Source organism: Chinchilla lanigera, unplaced genomic scaffold, assembly GCF_000276665.1.
Source record: "Chinchilla lanigera isolate Chin_1 unplaced genomic scaffold, ChiLan1.0 scaffold00039, whole genome shotgun sequence".
Lineage (NCBI taxonomy): Eukaryota > Metazoa > Chordata > Mammalia > Rodentia > Chinchillidae > Chinchilla > Chinchilla lanigera.
Window position 1 is genome coordinate 1,791,935 of NW_004955440.1, and position 16,963 is coordinate 1,808,897.

Here is a 16,963-nt window from a genome sequence, read left to right on the forward strand (position 1 = left end):
ACTGGGTAGTGTCTTTTGTATCTGTTGGCCTCCCTTAGCTGGAAGACCCAGCTGCTAAGTCTAGGTAGCAGCTCCTGAGCTGGAACAACTACTTTTTGATGACTGTCCATCTGAGGTTTCTCCATTAATTGTGTGTCCATTACAGATGATTACCGTTAAGTCCTTTTATGAGACCAAGATTCTGTGCTGATGGCCGTCTTGGATCTTCCTCATTATCCTCCTATTACTGTGGGAGATAGGGACATCTCCTGAATAATGCTTTTGAAAAGTCTTAAATTCTGTCCTCTTAATAGAAATTGCAGAGAGGAATTCTAATGTGGTTCTCTTTGTGTGCGGCCCATGCCGATTCTGTTATTTCACACTCTACATTCCACTAGAGGAAAGAACAGTCCTGGCAGCTCTATAGTCACTTAAAATTGGCTCCCTCAAGTGCTCTGAACTTAGGGCTAGGGATTTTCACACCTAATTTGTATCTCTCTGAGCTAGAATAATCTCATCTAAGCTGAGTTTCTTGGTGACCTCTTTGCCCATGGAATGTACTAGCCAGGCGGTTGTAACTTGGCTGAGGTGAAGGTTTAGAAGCCTCCACCTTCTTAAAAGCCCTTGTCCAGTTCCAGCCCTTGGTCTTTCTAGGACTTAAATTGTGCCACCTCCAGCAGCCTCTTTGGTAAGGTTCACTGAGGAGGTGAACCTTTTTTGGTGTGGCACCTCATTCACTTGCCCTGGGAAAATCCCTTCAGTTGGGATGACGAATGCGTGTGGGTTATGGGAAAGGAAGCGCAGCCACTTCCTGAGGAAGTAGGGCCAGCACCAGTTAGAGGGGCAGCTTTCAGAGTACCAGCAGCCACAGCGGGAAAGCCATCTTGCTCAGTGTTCCTTCCCCAGAGCCTGCAGACAGCCAGTGTACGGTCTTTGTATACTTGGAGAACACACGGAGGAGGGAAACGGGGCAGTTTCTGTTGTAACAGTGCCCAGCATTCAGAAGGCAGAATAAGGCGCCATAATGCCCTTTGCTTGATGCTTTATTGGGTCCCTGGGGTCAGTATCTCCCTCTGAGAAGGTACATAGAGATGATTCCTGACTTAGGACTGTTCACCTTGACATTTTGCAGCTTGAGGATGTTGTGAAAGCTCACCCAGACAAGTGCTTTTCACTTCGAGTGCAGTATTTAAGAAATTACATGAGTCGGTCAATACTTTATTACAGCTTAGCTTTGTGTTAGATAATTTAGCCCAACTATAGGGTGATGAAAGTGTTCTGAGCACTTTATAGGTAGCCTACGCTAAGCTTTGCTGTTAGGTAGGTAAGTGTATTAAATGCATTTTGCACTTACGATATTTTCAACTTACCCTTACTTAGGGTTTATTAGGATGGAATCTAAAGTCCCCGTAGAGACTGGTAAACAATCCGAGGTAGACAGACATATGTTTTAAGACTTTAGACCAGGAAGGGAGCACTGTAGAACAGAGTAGTGGGGAATATAGTCTGAAGCAGATGGAACAGGAGGTCAGGCTTAGAGAACAGGCTGGGTTTGGATTGTGTGTGTGATACAGAGGAGTGAGCCGACCAGCTGAGAGGAGCAGCTCGTAAAAATGGAGAGCCACCTGAAAGATGGTCAGGGTTTATGGAGATGAGCAGACACTGGCAGGTGTGTAGGATGCAGCGGGGCAGAGGAGCTCATGGTAAATAGGGTTACAAGACAAAGATTGAGCCTAATCATGTTGACATTGTGGTGGCCCTGTGTGATGATGGAATGTGTGCACCTGGGAGCCAGCTGCCTGGCTCAGAGGCTCAGAACAGTATGCATCAGCATCACCTGGAGGGCCCCTAATGAACAGATTGCCCATCCCACCTAGAAGCTTGATTCAGTAGGTCTAGTGGGGCCTATAGAGATGATGGTGCTGATGTTTCTGAGTTAGGGACCACACTTTGACAACTACTGGCTTAGAATTGAAAGGTTGGCAAACCTTTTCTGCCAAGGACCGGATGGTAAATATTTTAGGCATTGTGAACTCCGTAGTATCTTTGTTACATATTCTTCTTAGTTGTTTTCCTTTGAGCATGTATATAGCATTCTTGACCTTACAGACAGGCTGGTGGGGGAGGGGAATGATGAGGGGAAGATGGATGTAGTTTATGGACCTCAGCTCTCTGCTGTGTAGCTGGCTGACCTTTGCCAAGTCGTCGCTCTGCATCTTTACTGCTTCATCAGTAAATTTTTTCTCTTAAAGGGGTATAGTAATATTAATACTAAAACTCTTTTGAGGATTTGGTGAGCTAAGGCAAAAAAAAGCATTTATCACAGTACCTTGAACATAGACTTTATCATTTACTATTCTTATTAGTAGAGATACCAACTACTGATTGATCTGTTTATATAGGTGAGGGGAAGGCAGTGGATACTGACCATCAGAGATCTGCTGCACTGCTCTTTTTTTATTTTAAAGAGAAAAAACAAAAACAATAAAAAGATACAGAATTTCAAAACAAGGTGGTAGGAAATTAACAATGGTTATTACATTGCACATTGTTATCTTCAAAGTAATTGCTCAGATTACCAGATTGCCCTGTTCTCTTGAACGCAAATTGCTGTAAGATTCTACTCACTGTGCTCTTAGGCTGCTTGCAAAGCAACTTTTGAACTAAAACATGTACACTCTGAAATACACCCAGAGTTAGTCCCTTGTAGGGAATCATTGCTCAGCCTCTCTTGCTCAAGTGGCGCTCTTGTCAGTGGCTGGATGCCGGGCCCAGGATCTGGGCTGAAGGGCGGGGCAGGTATCTGCACACACTGGTACATTGACCCAGCCTGCACTGCTAATCAAAGGGGATCTGGTGCCTTTTGACTTTTCACTTTACCTCATAGTGGGAGTGAAAGTGAGAACCACAGAAAAGCAGACAGCCAGGTGTTTCGTATTTCCTGTGCTTCAGCGTGCAAACGGGCAGAAAGAGGTGGTTTTTGCTCAAGATAGCTGAATCGAGGGGCTAGGCATGAGTGCAGTGTGTCCGTAGCATGCCCCGGAGCTGCGTTCAATCCCCAGCACGAAAGAACAAAACAAGACAAAAACGAAACAATGAACAGAAAGACCATTGGTTGTAACCGTGGCATTTCTCTGTGCTGCTGCACTGGGAGAGGCTACCTGGTGACCCCTGAGAGAAACATCTCATCTCTGAACACTGATAATGAAAGCTGGCCATGCACAAATAAGATCTGGGGGACCTCTCCCCCTTCCTTGTCCACTTTCTTGCTCACCTCTGCAGCTGCAGGCTCTAATCCTTGCCTCAGGCACATAATAATGAGTCAAGCTCGAGTTACAGAAGCACAAAGTGCCCAGTGATGATGTGACTCCACCCTCCACTTGGGTTTTTGCTGACCCGCAGTGAAATATCCTTCCATCTCCTCCCCACCTTGCAAAACAAGCTTCCTGTTTTGAACTTGGTCCAGACGGGAACAGCCACACTGCACCTGTTAATACACTCATATACACTTCCCCCTCTGTTTTTGTACCGCTTCTTGTCACCTAGCCAGATTTCCTCTGTCAACTTACGGATCCTGAATCATAACCTGAGAGACTGAACCAGCACATTAAGAGAAAAAGGAAGTTGATATTTGACGTAGCGTTGTCTGTGTAAAATCATGGCTTCTAGTTTATTTTGCTGTATTTTTCCATAACTGACCACTTTCCTAACTTTTCCCCCTCCTCTTTTGCAACAGAATGGAAGCAAGGAAAGGAAATCAGCTGACGCAGGAGCCGGAGTGAGACCCACACAGACGCAGCCTACACCATGAATTCGAGTCTACCTTCTAGGCGTTGAGAGGCAAGAGCAGGCGAAGTTGCTGGAGAGCAATGGCTCTCTTTACTCCCTGGAAGTTGTCTTCTCAGAAGCTAGGCTTTTTCCTGGTGACTTTCGGCTTCATCTGGGGGATGATGCTTCTGCATTTTACCATCCAGCAGCGAACTCAGCCTGAAAGCAGCTCCATGCTTCGGGAGCAGATCTTGGACCTCAGCAAAAGGTACATCAAGGCACTGGCGGAAGAAAACAGGAATGTGGTGGACGGACCATATGCCGGCGTCATGACAGCGTATGGTGAGTGCTGTGACACGGGGGTGGGGGGGTATCTTTTCATTGAATGTGACCTTACTTTGGCTTGAAAGGACCCTTGACGCTCCCGGACTTGGGCTTGCCCTGGATTAAGTGTCCCATACTCCGTCTTCATGGCAGTGAGTTGCACATGCAGTGATGTTTTTAGAAAGGTAAAGCAATGCCCTATGCAGTATTCTGAGACCTTGGACACACAGATGCTTACACTTTGCGCCAGGCACAATGGGCAGGTCGGTTAGCGTTTTCTGGGTTGTACTCCCAGTGCCTGTTCCTCCCTCAACATATATCTGAACTCCTTGACCTCACATGTGAGTGTATTCAGGAAATTGCAGGAAAATATTGTCATTATCTTTGCCTCAACAAAACTTAATTAGAGCTGGTGGGGGTGCGTGAAGAAGGTGGGAGGGAGCGTTCTTATGGTGATCAGTAGGTTTAGATCTCTCCAGCTGGGCAGCATATATCCCGGCTGATAGTTTCAAACTTCAGCTTCTTCAGACTTGATTGCTTTTGTTTCTTGTTCTCGTCTCCAATTGTTCTCACTCTAAAAGAAACCTTTTTGTACTTGTTGCTTATTTTTAGGTGCCCTAAATCTTTTTTGAAATTATGTAGAGTACAAAAAAAAATACATATGAAATATATCTTATTTTTCTTCTGGCAAAATTTATGCTTTTTATAGAAAAAGTTGGAAGCTATAAACAAAGAAGGAGAAAAATCACACATAACTCTACTACTCTAGGCAGTACCCACAATTAACATTTTAGTGTGTCTTTCTGATATTTTGTATGTATATATACACTAGAATTTATTGAAACTGCTCAAAAGGAAAGAACAACCAGGCGTAGTGGCGCACGCCTGTAATCTCAGCACTTGGGAAGCTGAGGCAGGATCATTGCAAGTTTGACCCCAGCCTGGGCTACAAAGTGAGCTCAAGGCAGGCCTGAACTGCATAGTGAGACCATGTCGCAAAAAGACAAAATAAATAAATAAATAAATAAAGAACAAGTGAGATGAGGGAAAGGCAAAAAAGAAAGAAAGGGGGGAGAAAAAAATGACTGGGATGATTGTACTGCTAGTTTCTGTTGGTTTGTTGAGGGAAACAGTTAATGCTTAATTTTTTTTGGATCAATTTTGCGTGCTTATTTCTGGTGATCTAGACAGCTGCTTTGTGTGTGTATGCTAGTATGCAGTATGACAGCTACTGTTGATTTCCTGTCATCATGTTTAGAGGTTCTGTATCATTTTTAATGTTTTTTTTTTTTAGTTTTTATTCTCTTTAAAATAAAAAAATTAAGAATTTATTTATACAAATACTGTATGAAACAAAACAGAAACTGCAAATGAAATATGGATCATACTATGTTTTGTGGTCACTAAATACCCAGACTACACTTGATATGTACAGGGTGACCTGTTGTTATTGTTCAGTGGCAGTCAGGTCATTGGATCAAGACAATGGTGGCCCCAATTTTGGGTTTATGATATTCACAACATGCAGCAGGGGGATTGGATGAAGGAAGGCTGGTGTCTGCTTTGTGACCCAGTGAAGGAACATGTTCTCAAGTATGTACAGTCTGAATGATGATTCCTGGGAACGTGCAGGGTAGGTTGTTTGGTCAGAGAGTTCAAGCACAGGAAATCCTATTCAGTTATATAGATTTTTTTTTCTTTGAAAAGTATCTAGGAAACACGGTGACATGATACTTTTTTCTTTTTTAATTGACAGTACTGGAAATTGGATCCAGGGCTTTAGCGCTGAGCTACATGTCTGCCCCTCCTCCCCCTTTTTATTTTGTTATTTTTTCTTAATTTTTATTTTTATTTAATGTTTTTTGTTTTTTTTTCTTTTTGAGACAGGGTCTCACTGTGCAATTCAGGCTAGCCTTGAGCTCACTTTGTAGCCCAGGCTGGCCTCAAACTTGCAATGATCCTCCTGCCTCAGCCTCCGGAGCACTGGGATTATAGGCATGTGACACCACTCCCGGCAATAGTTTTTTCTCTTTGTTGTTGGGGTTTTTTTTGGTACCAGGAATAAAACTCATGACCTTGCGCTTTGCTGCTGAGCTATATCCCTGGCCCTCCTTTTTATTTTGAAACCAAGTTTCACCAAGTTGCCCAGACTGGTCTCGAACTTGTGATCCTCTTGCCACAGCCTCCAAGTAGTTGGGATTTATAGGCATGGGTCTCCACCTGGCGGCATGATAGCTATTTGTTAAGAGATGTCTTCTTCTGAGGGACCGTGTAGACATTACCTTTCAGTGCCTACTGTTTGAGTGTTCTTGCTGTCTGCTTATAATGTATTCCTTTGACATTTGTCAATGTGTGGAAGCACTGACTTTTATATTCACAGATAAAATGCTTGTTTTTGATGTGATACATGTAAGACTCCATTTTGAGAGCCTATGCTGAAAAATAAGAAGGTACTTTTTCAGAGGGTGGCTTTAAGTTACTTACTGACTTACATCTTCTGTAATGTTTCCAGAGTAGAAATAACCACCAAGGGGAACAAAAGAAAGAATAAAGCAGATTGTCACCGTTGGTGTTGCCTGTGTGCATGATGTAACAGGTGACAGATGCTTTTTTTAAAGTTCCTGGTTCTCTGTGTTCCTTATAGTACTTTTGGAGGGGAAGAAAAATAGCTCAGTAGTAATTTCGTTCTGTTTATTTCAACCAACCCTTTTCCATGGACAGGAAAAAACCACACGATTGGCACATTTATAGACCTCATTTTTGCTAGTTGTTTTGGCTCTTTTTATTTCATATGTACTGCTGAACATCTCAGAGGGAAGACTTCCTTCGCATTCTAAAGGACAAAGGACCTGGTTTTACTTTTTCAGACTCCCAGAGAGGTTTTTTTTTAAAAAAAGTAATGCAAAACCCCAGAGTAGCCTGTTAGAATTTCACCCACTTTGCATGCTTGTAACCAAGGAACTTTGCATCTCAAAGAAACCACAGGAATTATTTATTCCACCTTGTTTCTTTTATAGATAAACCATAGTACATCAATTCATCTTTTTTTTTTTTTTTTTTTTTCCTCAAAAACAGCGAACAAACAGGCTTCCTCAGCAAGTCTAACTCACACTGCTGGTGTAGTCTTTCATCACATCCACTTGACATATCAATCAAAGTGGTCTTTAGCTGGGTTTCTGGACTTTAATTGGACTGTGTCTATATGCCTGAGTTATTTGGGGTCATCATTTGTCATCACCCAAAGACAGAGTTCCTCACCTGGTACTATTTGACATTGGGGGGCTAGATAAGTCTTTGTCATGGAAGGTTGTTTATGTGTGATAAGATTGTAGCACTGGGTACCACAAGCACCTCCCTAGTTTTGATAATCCAGAATGTCTCCCTACAGGGGGGCATCATTGCCACCCACCATCTCTGCTACCTTGGAGAAGCATTGCATTAAGAAAAAAATAAGAAAGGCTGTCTAATACCATCTTCCTAAGGCTGTTCTAAAGCAGATACTTTGTTTCTATCATTTCAAATTTGACAGCCTGCCTTTCTCCCTGGCTGTCAGTTCTCGGCGCCCGTAACTTGGATTGAGCAGGTGGGATTGTTTTAAGGCTTGGTGTGGTCCAAAGGCCAGTCATGGGAAACTAGAGATCCAGTGTGATGATGAGTGCTGCCCTGGTGTCTGTCAGGGTCAGTAACGACAGACAGGCAGCTCTGACCGTTAATGTCAGATAAGATGCAGGATGCTCAGTGACTTAGCTGAGACGCAGAGCAGTGAGGAGGTGGGACATCACTGCATGGGACATTGGTTTGCAGTCCCCTTGTTTTCCAGACAGGCTGTGTGCAGTGTGCTGTGCAGATGTCTGCCCTGAAAGAGTGAAGAGTTGATCTATGTGGCTAGGATCTGCATCTGGTTTGAATAAGTCTTGTTAAGAGATACCCCCCACACACCAAAAAATCTCTTTGTCCCATCCCTATATTGGTATATTTTTTTTTTTTTGGTGCCAGAAATCAAACTCAGGACCTTATGCTTGCCAGGCAGGTGCTATACCACTGAGCTATCTCCCTGGCGCCCATATTGGTATCATCAGAGGTGCCCAGCATACTATAAATGGATCTTCAGTGTCTGTGACAGGTGTTTGAAGAATTATAGTTGCTGATGTTTGGATGATTACCGATAGACTAAAATTCTTGACTTGTCTTAGAGCAGTGGAGGTCAGCATAGTGTGCTGTATGGTGGGCTCCGTTGAGACTGTTGCTTATTTGTGTAGTAAAGTTTCACTGGAACACAGCCACTCTGATTTGTTTATAGCGTATGCAATAACAGAGAAACACATTAATGTCAGTATTTTGTTTCAGAGGCAGCTAAAACATTCTAAATCCATCATTCGGCCATAGCCATAGGGCATTCTTCATACCACGTGTTCACGTTCCTCACCAACCAACAATTTCTTGGGGCTCCAGTGCCCTAAGCCAGAGCCAGCCAACTATGGCCTTTGGGCAGAATCTTCCTCGATAACTTTTTTGGGGGGAGGATAAAAACAAACAAACAAAAACCAATATGTCATGGAGACTGCAAAACCTAAAATACTTACTATCCCATCCTTTACAAAAACTATTTGTCAATTCCTGACCTAGTTTCTTGGTGTCTCTTTCTGTCTATCAGGGTTTTCTTAGTGTTCCACGTCTCTTTTATCTTTGTGTTTGGATTCATTCAAGATGTGAGTTGTACACTCAAAGAGAGCATTTCTTTATCCTGTGGAAGTACCGCTTCCGAGTGGCAGGGTGCAAGTTGGAGTGGTATGTGTGTGTATGGTAAGTTTTGGGATAAGACACTGTAGCTTTACTATGTCCTATCTACGTGGCCTGGGCCCTAAAAGTACACTCCTTTTTTTTTTGTGGCGGTGGTATTGGAGTTTGAAATCAGGGCCTTTGTGGTAAGGTATATCCCCAGCCTGTTTTTATTTTTTATTTTGAACCAAGGTCTTGCTAAGTCAGCCATGCTGGACTTGCACTTGCAGGCTTCCTACCTGAGATTCTGAGAGTGGTGGGATTATAGGCACGTGTTGCCGTCCTCGGCTCCTGACTACTTTATGGGGTGTCAGTCCCTCTCTTACCAAGAACTGTGAAGCTTGTAAAAGGTGCTGATGGTTAGGTGCCTGGAGGTGCTTGCTGTGGGTTGTTAGTTGAACAAGAACTCACAGAATAATACAGACAGCCCCTGTCTTACAGTTGTTCTACTTCATGACATTGCAGGAGTACATGCTGTTTACTTTCAGTGCTGTGTTCAGCAAACTAAGGCGTGTTCCACACTTGATTGTAAAATATGCTTTATGAGATGATTTGCCTAACTGTCCGTCAGTACAAGTCTTCTGAGTTGGTAGGTGAGGCTGAACTGTGATGTTCCATGGCTTAGGTGTATTAAATGCATTTCTGAGTTAAGATGTTTTCAACTTCGGTGGGTGTATCTGGATATAACCCATAGTAAGTCAGTAAGCATCGTAGAAGAAACTTTCAAAGAGTATCTTGCCACACCACCACTCTTCCTTGTTTTGGTAATTTGAGAAAGACTTGTGAGTTGTTCTGGGAATTGGAAATTCGGAAGTGCTACCTGGAAGGTTCCTGGTTAGGCCACACGCTGGAACGGTCAGCGTTCATTGAGGGGTAGAGAGGGCATTTCTGTGTGTTTCTGCATCAGTCTGGAGAGGCCTGTGTTGGCTTTTGCCTCCTGACCGCATGCGAGGCCAGAGCCTTGAGCAGCTCAGCCTCTTCAAGCTCTCCCTGGCCAGCGCGGCAGGGGCCCTGCCCATCAGTGACATTGCAGGAACTGTGTCAAGAATGATGCCGCTCGCCCCAGTCAATGCCGTTATTGTTTCTGAGGTGAACTGATCTCTCTCTCCAATGTCCTGACCCAGATTCTGATCCCTAGGACCACGTCTTATTTCACAGGGCAGGCCTGATCTGCTTCTGTTCTCTGAGGGATAATAATGGAAACCTGAGGCCAGGTGAGATTCCCCCTGTGGCCCATCCACACCTCGCTCACTCCCATGGGTCTCACGTGCTTGCGTCTGAGCACCGGGACCCTTTCCCTTGGGAAGGTCTTGGGAAGCCTAGGATAACCCAACTCTAAGGACTCAGCCTGTCCCAGCTGCTCCCACCCTGTATTCTGCTGGCCGCATGCCCAGCTTCCCCTTGCCCTGCAGGTGTTGGGGCCTGCTCCTTCTTACCTTTTGCCGGTGTCCAGGTTCCCCAAGCATCATACACTAGATCCATGATGGTGAACCTTTTAGAGAGTGAGTGCCCAAACTGCAACCCAAAACGCATTCATTTATTGCAAGGGGCCAGTGCTGCAGTTAAACTGCCTATCCAATGAGCAGCTGCTGGGGCGGTTTGGCTTCAGTGCTGACAGAGAGGGCTCTGCGGGTCTGCCGAGGCACTCATGCCACAGGTCTGCCGCCACTGCACTGGATGGTTTCCTCATACCTCAGCCCTGGCCCTTGAGGAAGTGTCTCTGTTGATGTGTGCCCAGCACTCTCCAGGCTCTGTGCGCACAGCAGGGGCTGGGGTATTGACAGTGTCCCTGCTCTCATGGGTGCATGTTCTCTTTGGGGCGGGGAAATAACAGACAAGAGACTGTCAGCAGTAATTTCGTGGGAGGAAAACGACAGAGGGAACTGAGGGGCTGCTTTGCATTGGCAGGTCAGAGAACACTGCTCTCCTGGTGTGTCTTTTAACCTGAATGGCAACAGAACAGCTGGTCGGGGTGGGGGAGGGAGGCTAAGGCAGAGCATGCCTGGCAGAACGCACAGATGTGTCAGGCTGAGCCTGGCATGTGTGTTCCGGGATAGGACAGAGGCTTCAGCTGCTGGCCGCGGTGGGCAAGGAAAGATAGTGAGGGCTGCGAGGTGGCAGCGTGTGAGGGCCCTGCAGGCTGTCAGGGCCCTGTGATGGGTGGGAGGGAGGGAGGCAGTGGAGACAGATGTTCTTATGAGTAGCCCGATGTCCGCCCCACCTTGAGACCCTGCCCTCTCCTGGGGAGAAAGGGAGCAGTTTCTTCTTGTGTTCTTAAGGGAGCACAGGGTGTGAGCGGAGAACCAGCCCTGGGCTTGTGGTAGCAGGGCAGGGAGTGGTGGAGAGATCAGGGCTCTGGGCTTCTGGCGGCTGTCACTGGCCTGGGTGCCAATGTCTAAGATGTCGCTTACATTGACTTTGATCTGGAAGGGGAGCGGAGCTTGATCGGAAAGTGTAGCAGCTGTCCCATGTTGCAAACCCAGTGACATTCTGAGATTCAGATAAGAGCTTTTACGTGACTTTCTAAATTTTTATTCTCTTGGCTGTGCTACTGAAAGGATCAAGGGACTGTTTTGGAGAGGTCTGGGACTTTTGTGAGATAATGGGGCAAGCCAGCATCGCCGGAGGACAAATTCCCTGCCTGTGAGGGAAAAACGCACTGTTTTTGGAGAGAGACTGGTAGGGAAAAGAATAGGCAGGCAGTCTGAGAAGACCTTAGTCACTGTACAGTGACGTGGCTGGTGTGGTTAAAGGAAGGGCTTGCTGTTCGGGAGAGTCTGAGATCTAAAAGGGGGCCTCTTTGGGGCTTGGGGCTTTTCCAGCCACACTGCGGTGAGCGAAGGGCTCCACTTCCCCATCAAAGCCAGGCAGAGCCCTGAGTACACTCAGCATAGTCAGGTCTCAGAGACCTTGGGAGCACTCTAGACAAGAACAGTCAGGTTGGAACGCGGGGATCGTCCTGCTGCTCCCTGCCTCCCTTTTCTTTCACACCTCGCTTCAAGTCGTGTGGTGGAGGGGATGCGTGTGGGTGGCACTGTGTCTCAGGCTCGCAAGTTCCTCCCCTCACCCAGCAGCCGGAGCTTGACGCAGCCCTCTCTCCTCCTGCTCACTTGTGTCCCGGTGCTCTCTTATGAGCTGGCTGAGCAGTTCTGCTGCCACCAGGCACCCTTTTCACACCTGCCTTGGCCCCACAGCCGCCTTCTGGGTGATAGCTCAGCATTTTCCTGTGTCTCAGCCTCTGCCTGTTCTCCTCTCCTCCTTCCTTGCTCGTTGCCTGTTCTGTGCTTTGGAGAAGTCTGCCTGGACTCACGGAAGGAGAGCGCCACCCTCCTGTCTTTCTCAGTCTTCCTTACACTCAAGCCAGTAGCAGCCTGTTTTTATTTATATGCTCATCATTGCACTCCTTCATTAGAATGCAGAGCCCCAAAGAGCAGAGATTTCGGTCTGCTTTGCTCCTCACGGTTCCCGCGGCCTCGCACATCCTGCCTGGCACATAGGAGGAGCCGTGGAAGAATAGCGCCCCCACCCCAGACTCTGTGACTGCCTATCTGTGTGGTACAGTTATAGCTGGGACTCATTTGAGACTCATAGAATGTTTTTAGAGAAGCGGGAAATGGAAGAAATTCCCTGTGGACTGTATCCAGGAGGATCCAAGTAGTTATTACGCATGATCCTGACATGGGAACCGTTGTTTATTCTGGAAGGCAGTTAGGAACTGTTCCTTGTGGAGTTGGGGCTGGACGAGTATGTGCCACAGTAGGTTTGTGACCTTGAGCAAGTCACTCGCTCTTTTGTGAAGTGGAGGATATAGTATCATTCACCTCATAGGACTGTTGGAGGGATTTAGAGGTGACATTTACCAAGGCACCTACTGCTACAGTATATTTGTCACTCTTAAGTTACCACTAACTCTGACCTGGATGTACCTGAATCTGTTACCACCCAACCGGAACTGCTGATGTAGAAAGCTTATTTGTTTGAACAGCGTTCTAGGATCCTGTCTGTGCAGCTGTCCTTAGCATCTACAGGATTGGGGCACAGCCATAATGACAAGAAACAGGTTCTGCTCCAGAGAAAGGCAGTCTTGCTACCCCTGCCCTACATTAGGAGGTGGAATTGTCATTGTCATATTTAGAAGAGTTTTTTTTGTGCTTGCTTCAGCCAGCACGTATATAAAGGGAGGTTTTTGTGTGTTTAGGGGCGGGGGTGGTGAGACAAGCTGGGCGGGACTGAGCTGACTTGTGAATCTTAAGAGGGTGTTGTTAGTGGTCGTGTTAATGGTATGGAGTGGTGTATGAGGAGTATCAGCCCGCAAGGGAAGATGTGGTCCCTGGAGTCCAGTTTAGGCCTTGGGAGACAATGGCCTCTGAGTGCCTGTCTCTTCCAGAACAAGAGCTAAAATTCATGCAGCTAGCAAGATGTTGGAAAATAGCCCAAGAACTCCATTCTGGGTATTGACAAATTGTTTAAAGTGGTTGATGCCATCAGCAGGCCAGCAAAGCATCTTTTTCTCAGATTCTGCTGTCTAGAAAGTTCTGAAACAGTAACAACAGCTCCTGCAGCACCTCGGGGTTAGCGTTTACGTCTAGGTATAAGTTCTAGTCAAAGTTTAAATCCATTCTTCTAACTCAGGAAGGAACAGTGGTCAGTGACATGGATCATCCCCGCTACTCTTAGACCTTGCACCAGTGCCATGCTTGTCCGTGTATGAGCTCGCTGCCTGCCTCAGCTGCAGGGTGACACTTGCGCATTCATATGCGGGCAGCTACCCACCATGTGGCTTTGAAATTCAAGTGAGATAAGGTAGTAAATGTCATTCAGATGTTTCTGGTGCACCTCCTCCCACCTAGCATTAAGGTTTTGTGGCCAGTATCTCAGTGTTCACGGAGACTAAAATTTACTGTACTAACTGCCCGTTTGAAATAGCATTTCACACCTATGCAGCTTTGAAAATAATACAAATTTTTATATAAAATTCAGATCACCTGAGGAATTATACAAAATGAAGCGCAAAAATACTTTTTACCCCAAAAACAGATTTTACCTGTAATACAATTTGATTTCTCTCTGGTCGCTTTTTTGTAGACACGTTTATGTATATACGTGCGTGTGTACACACTTGTGTACATGTACATGCATGTGTAAGTACATATATGCACTCTTTAAAAACTTGGGATCGTATGTTATGTACACCCTTTGAAAGTCATTTTTGTTAGTTTCTCTCAGGCCATTAGATTATTTGATAGCTACACATTTTTCCCTTTCACTTGTCCATTTAATAAGTACTTACTGAACTCCTGATAGTAATAGCTACGGGCCTTAGCAGCGATGGCAAGACAGACCTACCCTCTGCCTTCCCTGAGTTTTACACTCTGGTGATTTATTCTGTCCCTTGACTGGATGACATAATGTAATTCGATCTTTTTGTTGCGTATTTGAGTAGTTTCCAGTTCTTATCTGTAATAAATAACACTGTTCCCTTTTATAAATAGCACTGCTTTGAATGACCTTGTGCATAATGAATGCACTGTATTTTGGTCATTAGTATGACAGTATTATCTTTTTGTGGAAAGGTCACTTTAAAATTAATTAAAAATATATAATTGATGAGACTGGATGTTGCTGGCAGTCAGTGGGAATGCGAGGGTGCGGTTAATTCTCTTTTCATCAGCACCTTCCTTTCTCATTACCGCCCTGCGTCTGCCGCTTTCTGCAGAGCAGCTGGTCTTGCTGCTCTGTGGCTCTGCTGTTCGTGCTCTGTCTCTCGGGGCAGCCGTGGTGAAAAGGGATTGGAGTTCGGAGCAAGAACAGATGTAAATTATTTTTAGCAGCTCCGATGTAAGTTCCTGCTCACTATATAGTTGGTTCTGTGCCATGGCAGCCAGGCCTTAAAATCAGATCTCAGCCTTGGCTTTCCCGAGAATGCTCGTCCGGGGGCTTCTGTAGATTCTGATAGAGCTCGTTGAAGGTGGGGTTCGGTGATGGACTTCCCCCAGTGAATCTTGTGATAAACAGCCAGGCTGAGGATGACCGGCTTGGAGGCGTGTCCCAGGGAAAACGTGGTGGGTGACAGCACAATCCCCAGACACGGCGCTTCTTGATAATTCTGCAAATGCCGATTGATATAGAGATACAGAAATCAAGGTCTGTGACCCAGTCTCCCAGCTGTAGCTGATAGATCTGTAAACCTTATTCCACTAGCCCAGCCCTGTTTCCATGGAGATTCCTTGTCTTGGATTCCACATAGGGAGAAGAGCCTGGCCAGAAGTGATACCTTTTTATCTGTCCTGTTCAAGTTCTGCCAGCACCCGTCAGCCTCTTGTCCACTCGATGTCCTCGCGTCCAGAAAACAAATACTCAGAAGCTGCCAGAACACCTGTTCTAATGAGGTTTAATCGCTCTCACCATTTATCAAGGAACCTCTAACGTGATAGAATCCAAAGCCTCCTTTCTCCCCAGGGCCATGTTAAATGTTTTCAACTTCCTTGATCTCATTTTCCTCGTGAATGTTGAGTTTTAGGAGCACAGAACTATGGTAGTAATATCGAGATTAAATTTTAATTGCTAAGGCTTTGAAACACAAACAAAATTTCAAAAGCTCATTAGTAATTGAAAATTGTAATCCTGCCGAGGATACATTTTACTGCTATCATAACTATAAAACACAATGATAGATATGGAAATATTATAGTAGAATTTGGAGGAATATTTTTCACCCGTTTTCTTATTAAACTCTGTAGATATTATTTTTTGGTATGCAGTCTTACTGGATAAACACAGTTCACATTAAGACTAAACACAAAAATACTGCACTGCTTATTTAAAATTGGAATAAAGCTGTTAATTTTTGCAGTCTTAACTGTGCAATACAAAGGTGAGAAATAATTTCACCACCCAGAAAGGTATAATTTATGGGAGAAATATTGTTCATTATTTGTAGAAGAACAAGTTTGTTTACTTCTTTCATTCATTCACTTACTTTAAAACATATTTATTGAGTGTCACAACATGCCGGGTACTGTGCTTAGTTGGCACAGATGCTGTCTTAGTTACTTGTTTCATTGTTGAGACAAAACACCCAACTCCCACAGGTGAAGGAGGAAAGGTTTATTTAGCTCACAAATTGTAGAGGTCTCAGTCCATAATTAGCTGGCTCCAAAGCAGGGTGGTGTGGCAGAGGGGCATCCCAGAGGAGAAACAGTTAATGGTAGACAGAAGGCAGCAAAGCAAGCAAGGAAGGAACCTTAGCAGCTTTTCTTCTGCCCCTTTTGTACTCTATCTAGGCTACCAAGATTAGGACCATGCCAAACGAATCAGTGGGTAGATCCTGTTTCTATAGGAACCTGACAAAGTACTTGGCCTTTCTGGGCTGTGGCTGGTTTATTTGTAAAATGGAAATGGGAGCAACCACATGTTCCTGTTTTGTCTTGGTAGGATTAAATGAGTCAATAATCTATGTGAGCACTTAGGGCAGAGAGTGGGCACACAGAGAGAACTCACTCAGTAGTGGTGGTAGTGGGGCAGTAGTTGTGCTGATGAGCATCAGCATCCTTCCTCCTCATCATAAGTGTCCTTATTCACCTTGTGTGACAGAGTCACAGAAGGCCAGCTGGCAGCAGTCAGAGGTAGTAGGTCATACTTGCTGGTAGACTATAATTCAACATTTGAGGGAGAAAGTCTTCATTGGTAATGTGACAACTTTGTGTCCTACCTAAGGTGTGTTTCATTGATGACCAACACTGATAATTACGGGTCAGGACTCTACCCGTCTAGTGGCCGCTGAGCATGGTTCCACAAGGTTACCAGCTCCCATCAACCCCTTGAATTGGCTCCTCTTCCCTTCACACTCCTGAGGCAGGAGGGCTGGCCTCCCGCTTTGCTCGTTCTCCCCATATTTCCAGCAGTGCCTCCATGCTTAGAAGTGAGAGCCCATGCAAGGCCACTGAGTAGCGTCTCACTCCTGCATTCCCTTGTGCATAGCCCCTCCCCTGCATGCTCTCTGGATGGCACACAGGGGCAGTGGAGCATACAAGAATGAGAAGGATGTATGTAATTTAGCAGTCCTCAAATGGAGGCCTCTTTGCCCCCCAAGGGATATTTGAAAGTGTTTGGA

General features: G+C 45.4%; 1 protein-coding gene across 5 annotated transcripts in view; it reads left to right on the forward strand.

Moving 5' to 3' along the window:
* The window catches only part of Mgat5 (mannosyl (alpha-1,6-)-glycoprotein beta-1,6-N-acetyl-glucosaminyltransferase), a 299,821-nt gene that overhangs the window by 86,917 nt on the left and 195,941 nt on the right, over positions 1–16,963 (forward strand). For 3 of the 5 annotated variants that reach the window (XM_005390737.2, XM_005390738.2, XM_005390739.2), the window contains exon 2: positions 3,716–4,089. In XM_005390737.2, the coding sequence (XP_005390794.1) occupies positions 3,849–4,089 (241 nt within the window). In that variant the 5' untranslated portion in view covers positions 3,716–3,848. Of the gene's footprint in view, positions 1–3,635; positions 4,090–16,963 lie in introns of those variants that run through there. The other 2 variants (XM_013517464.1, XM_013517465.1) reach the window with 1 other exon arrangement.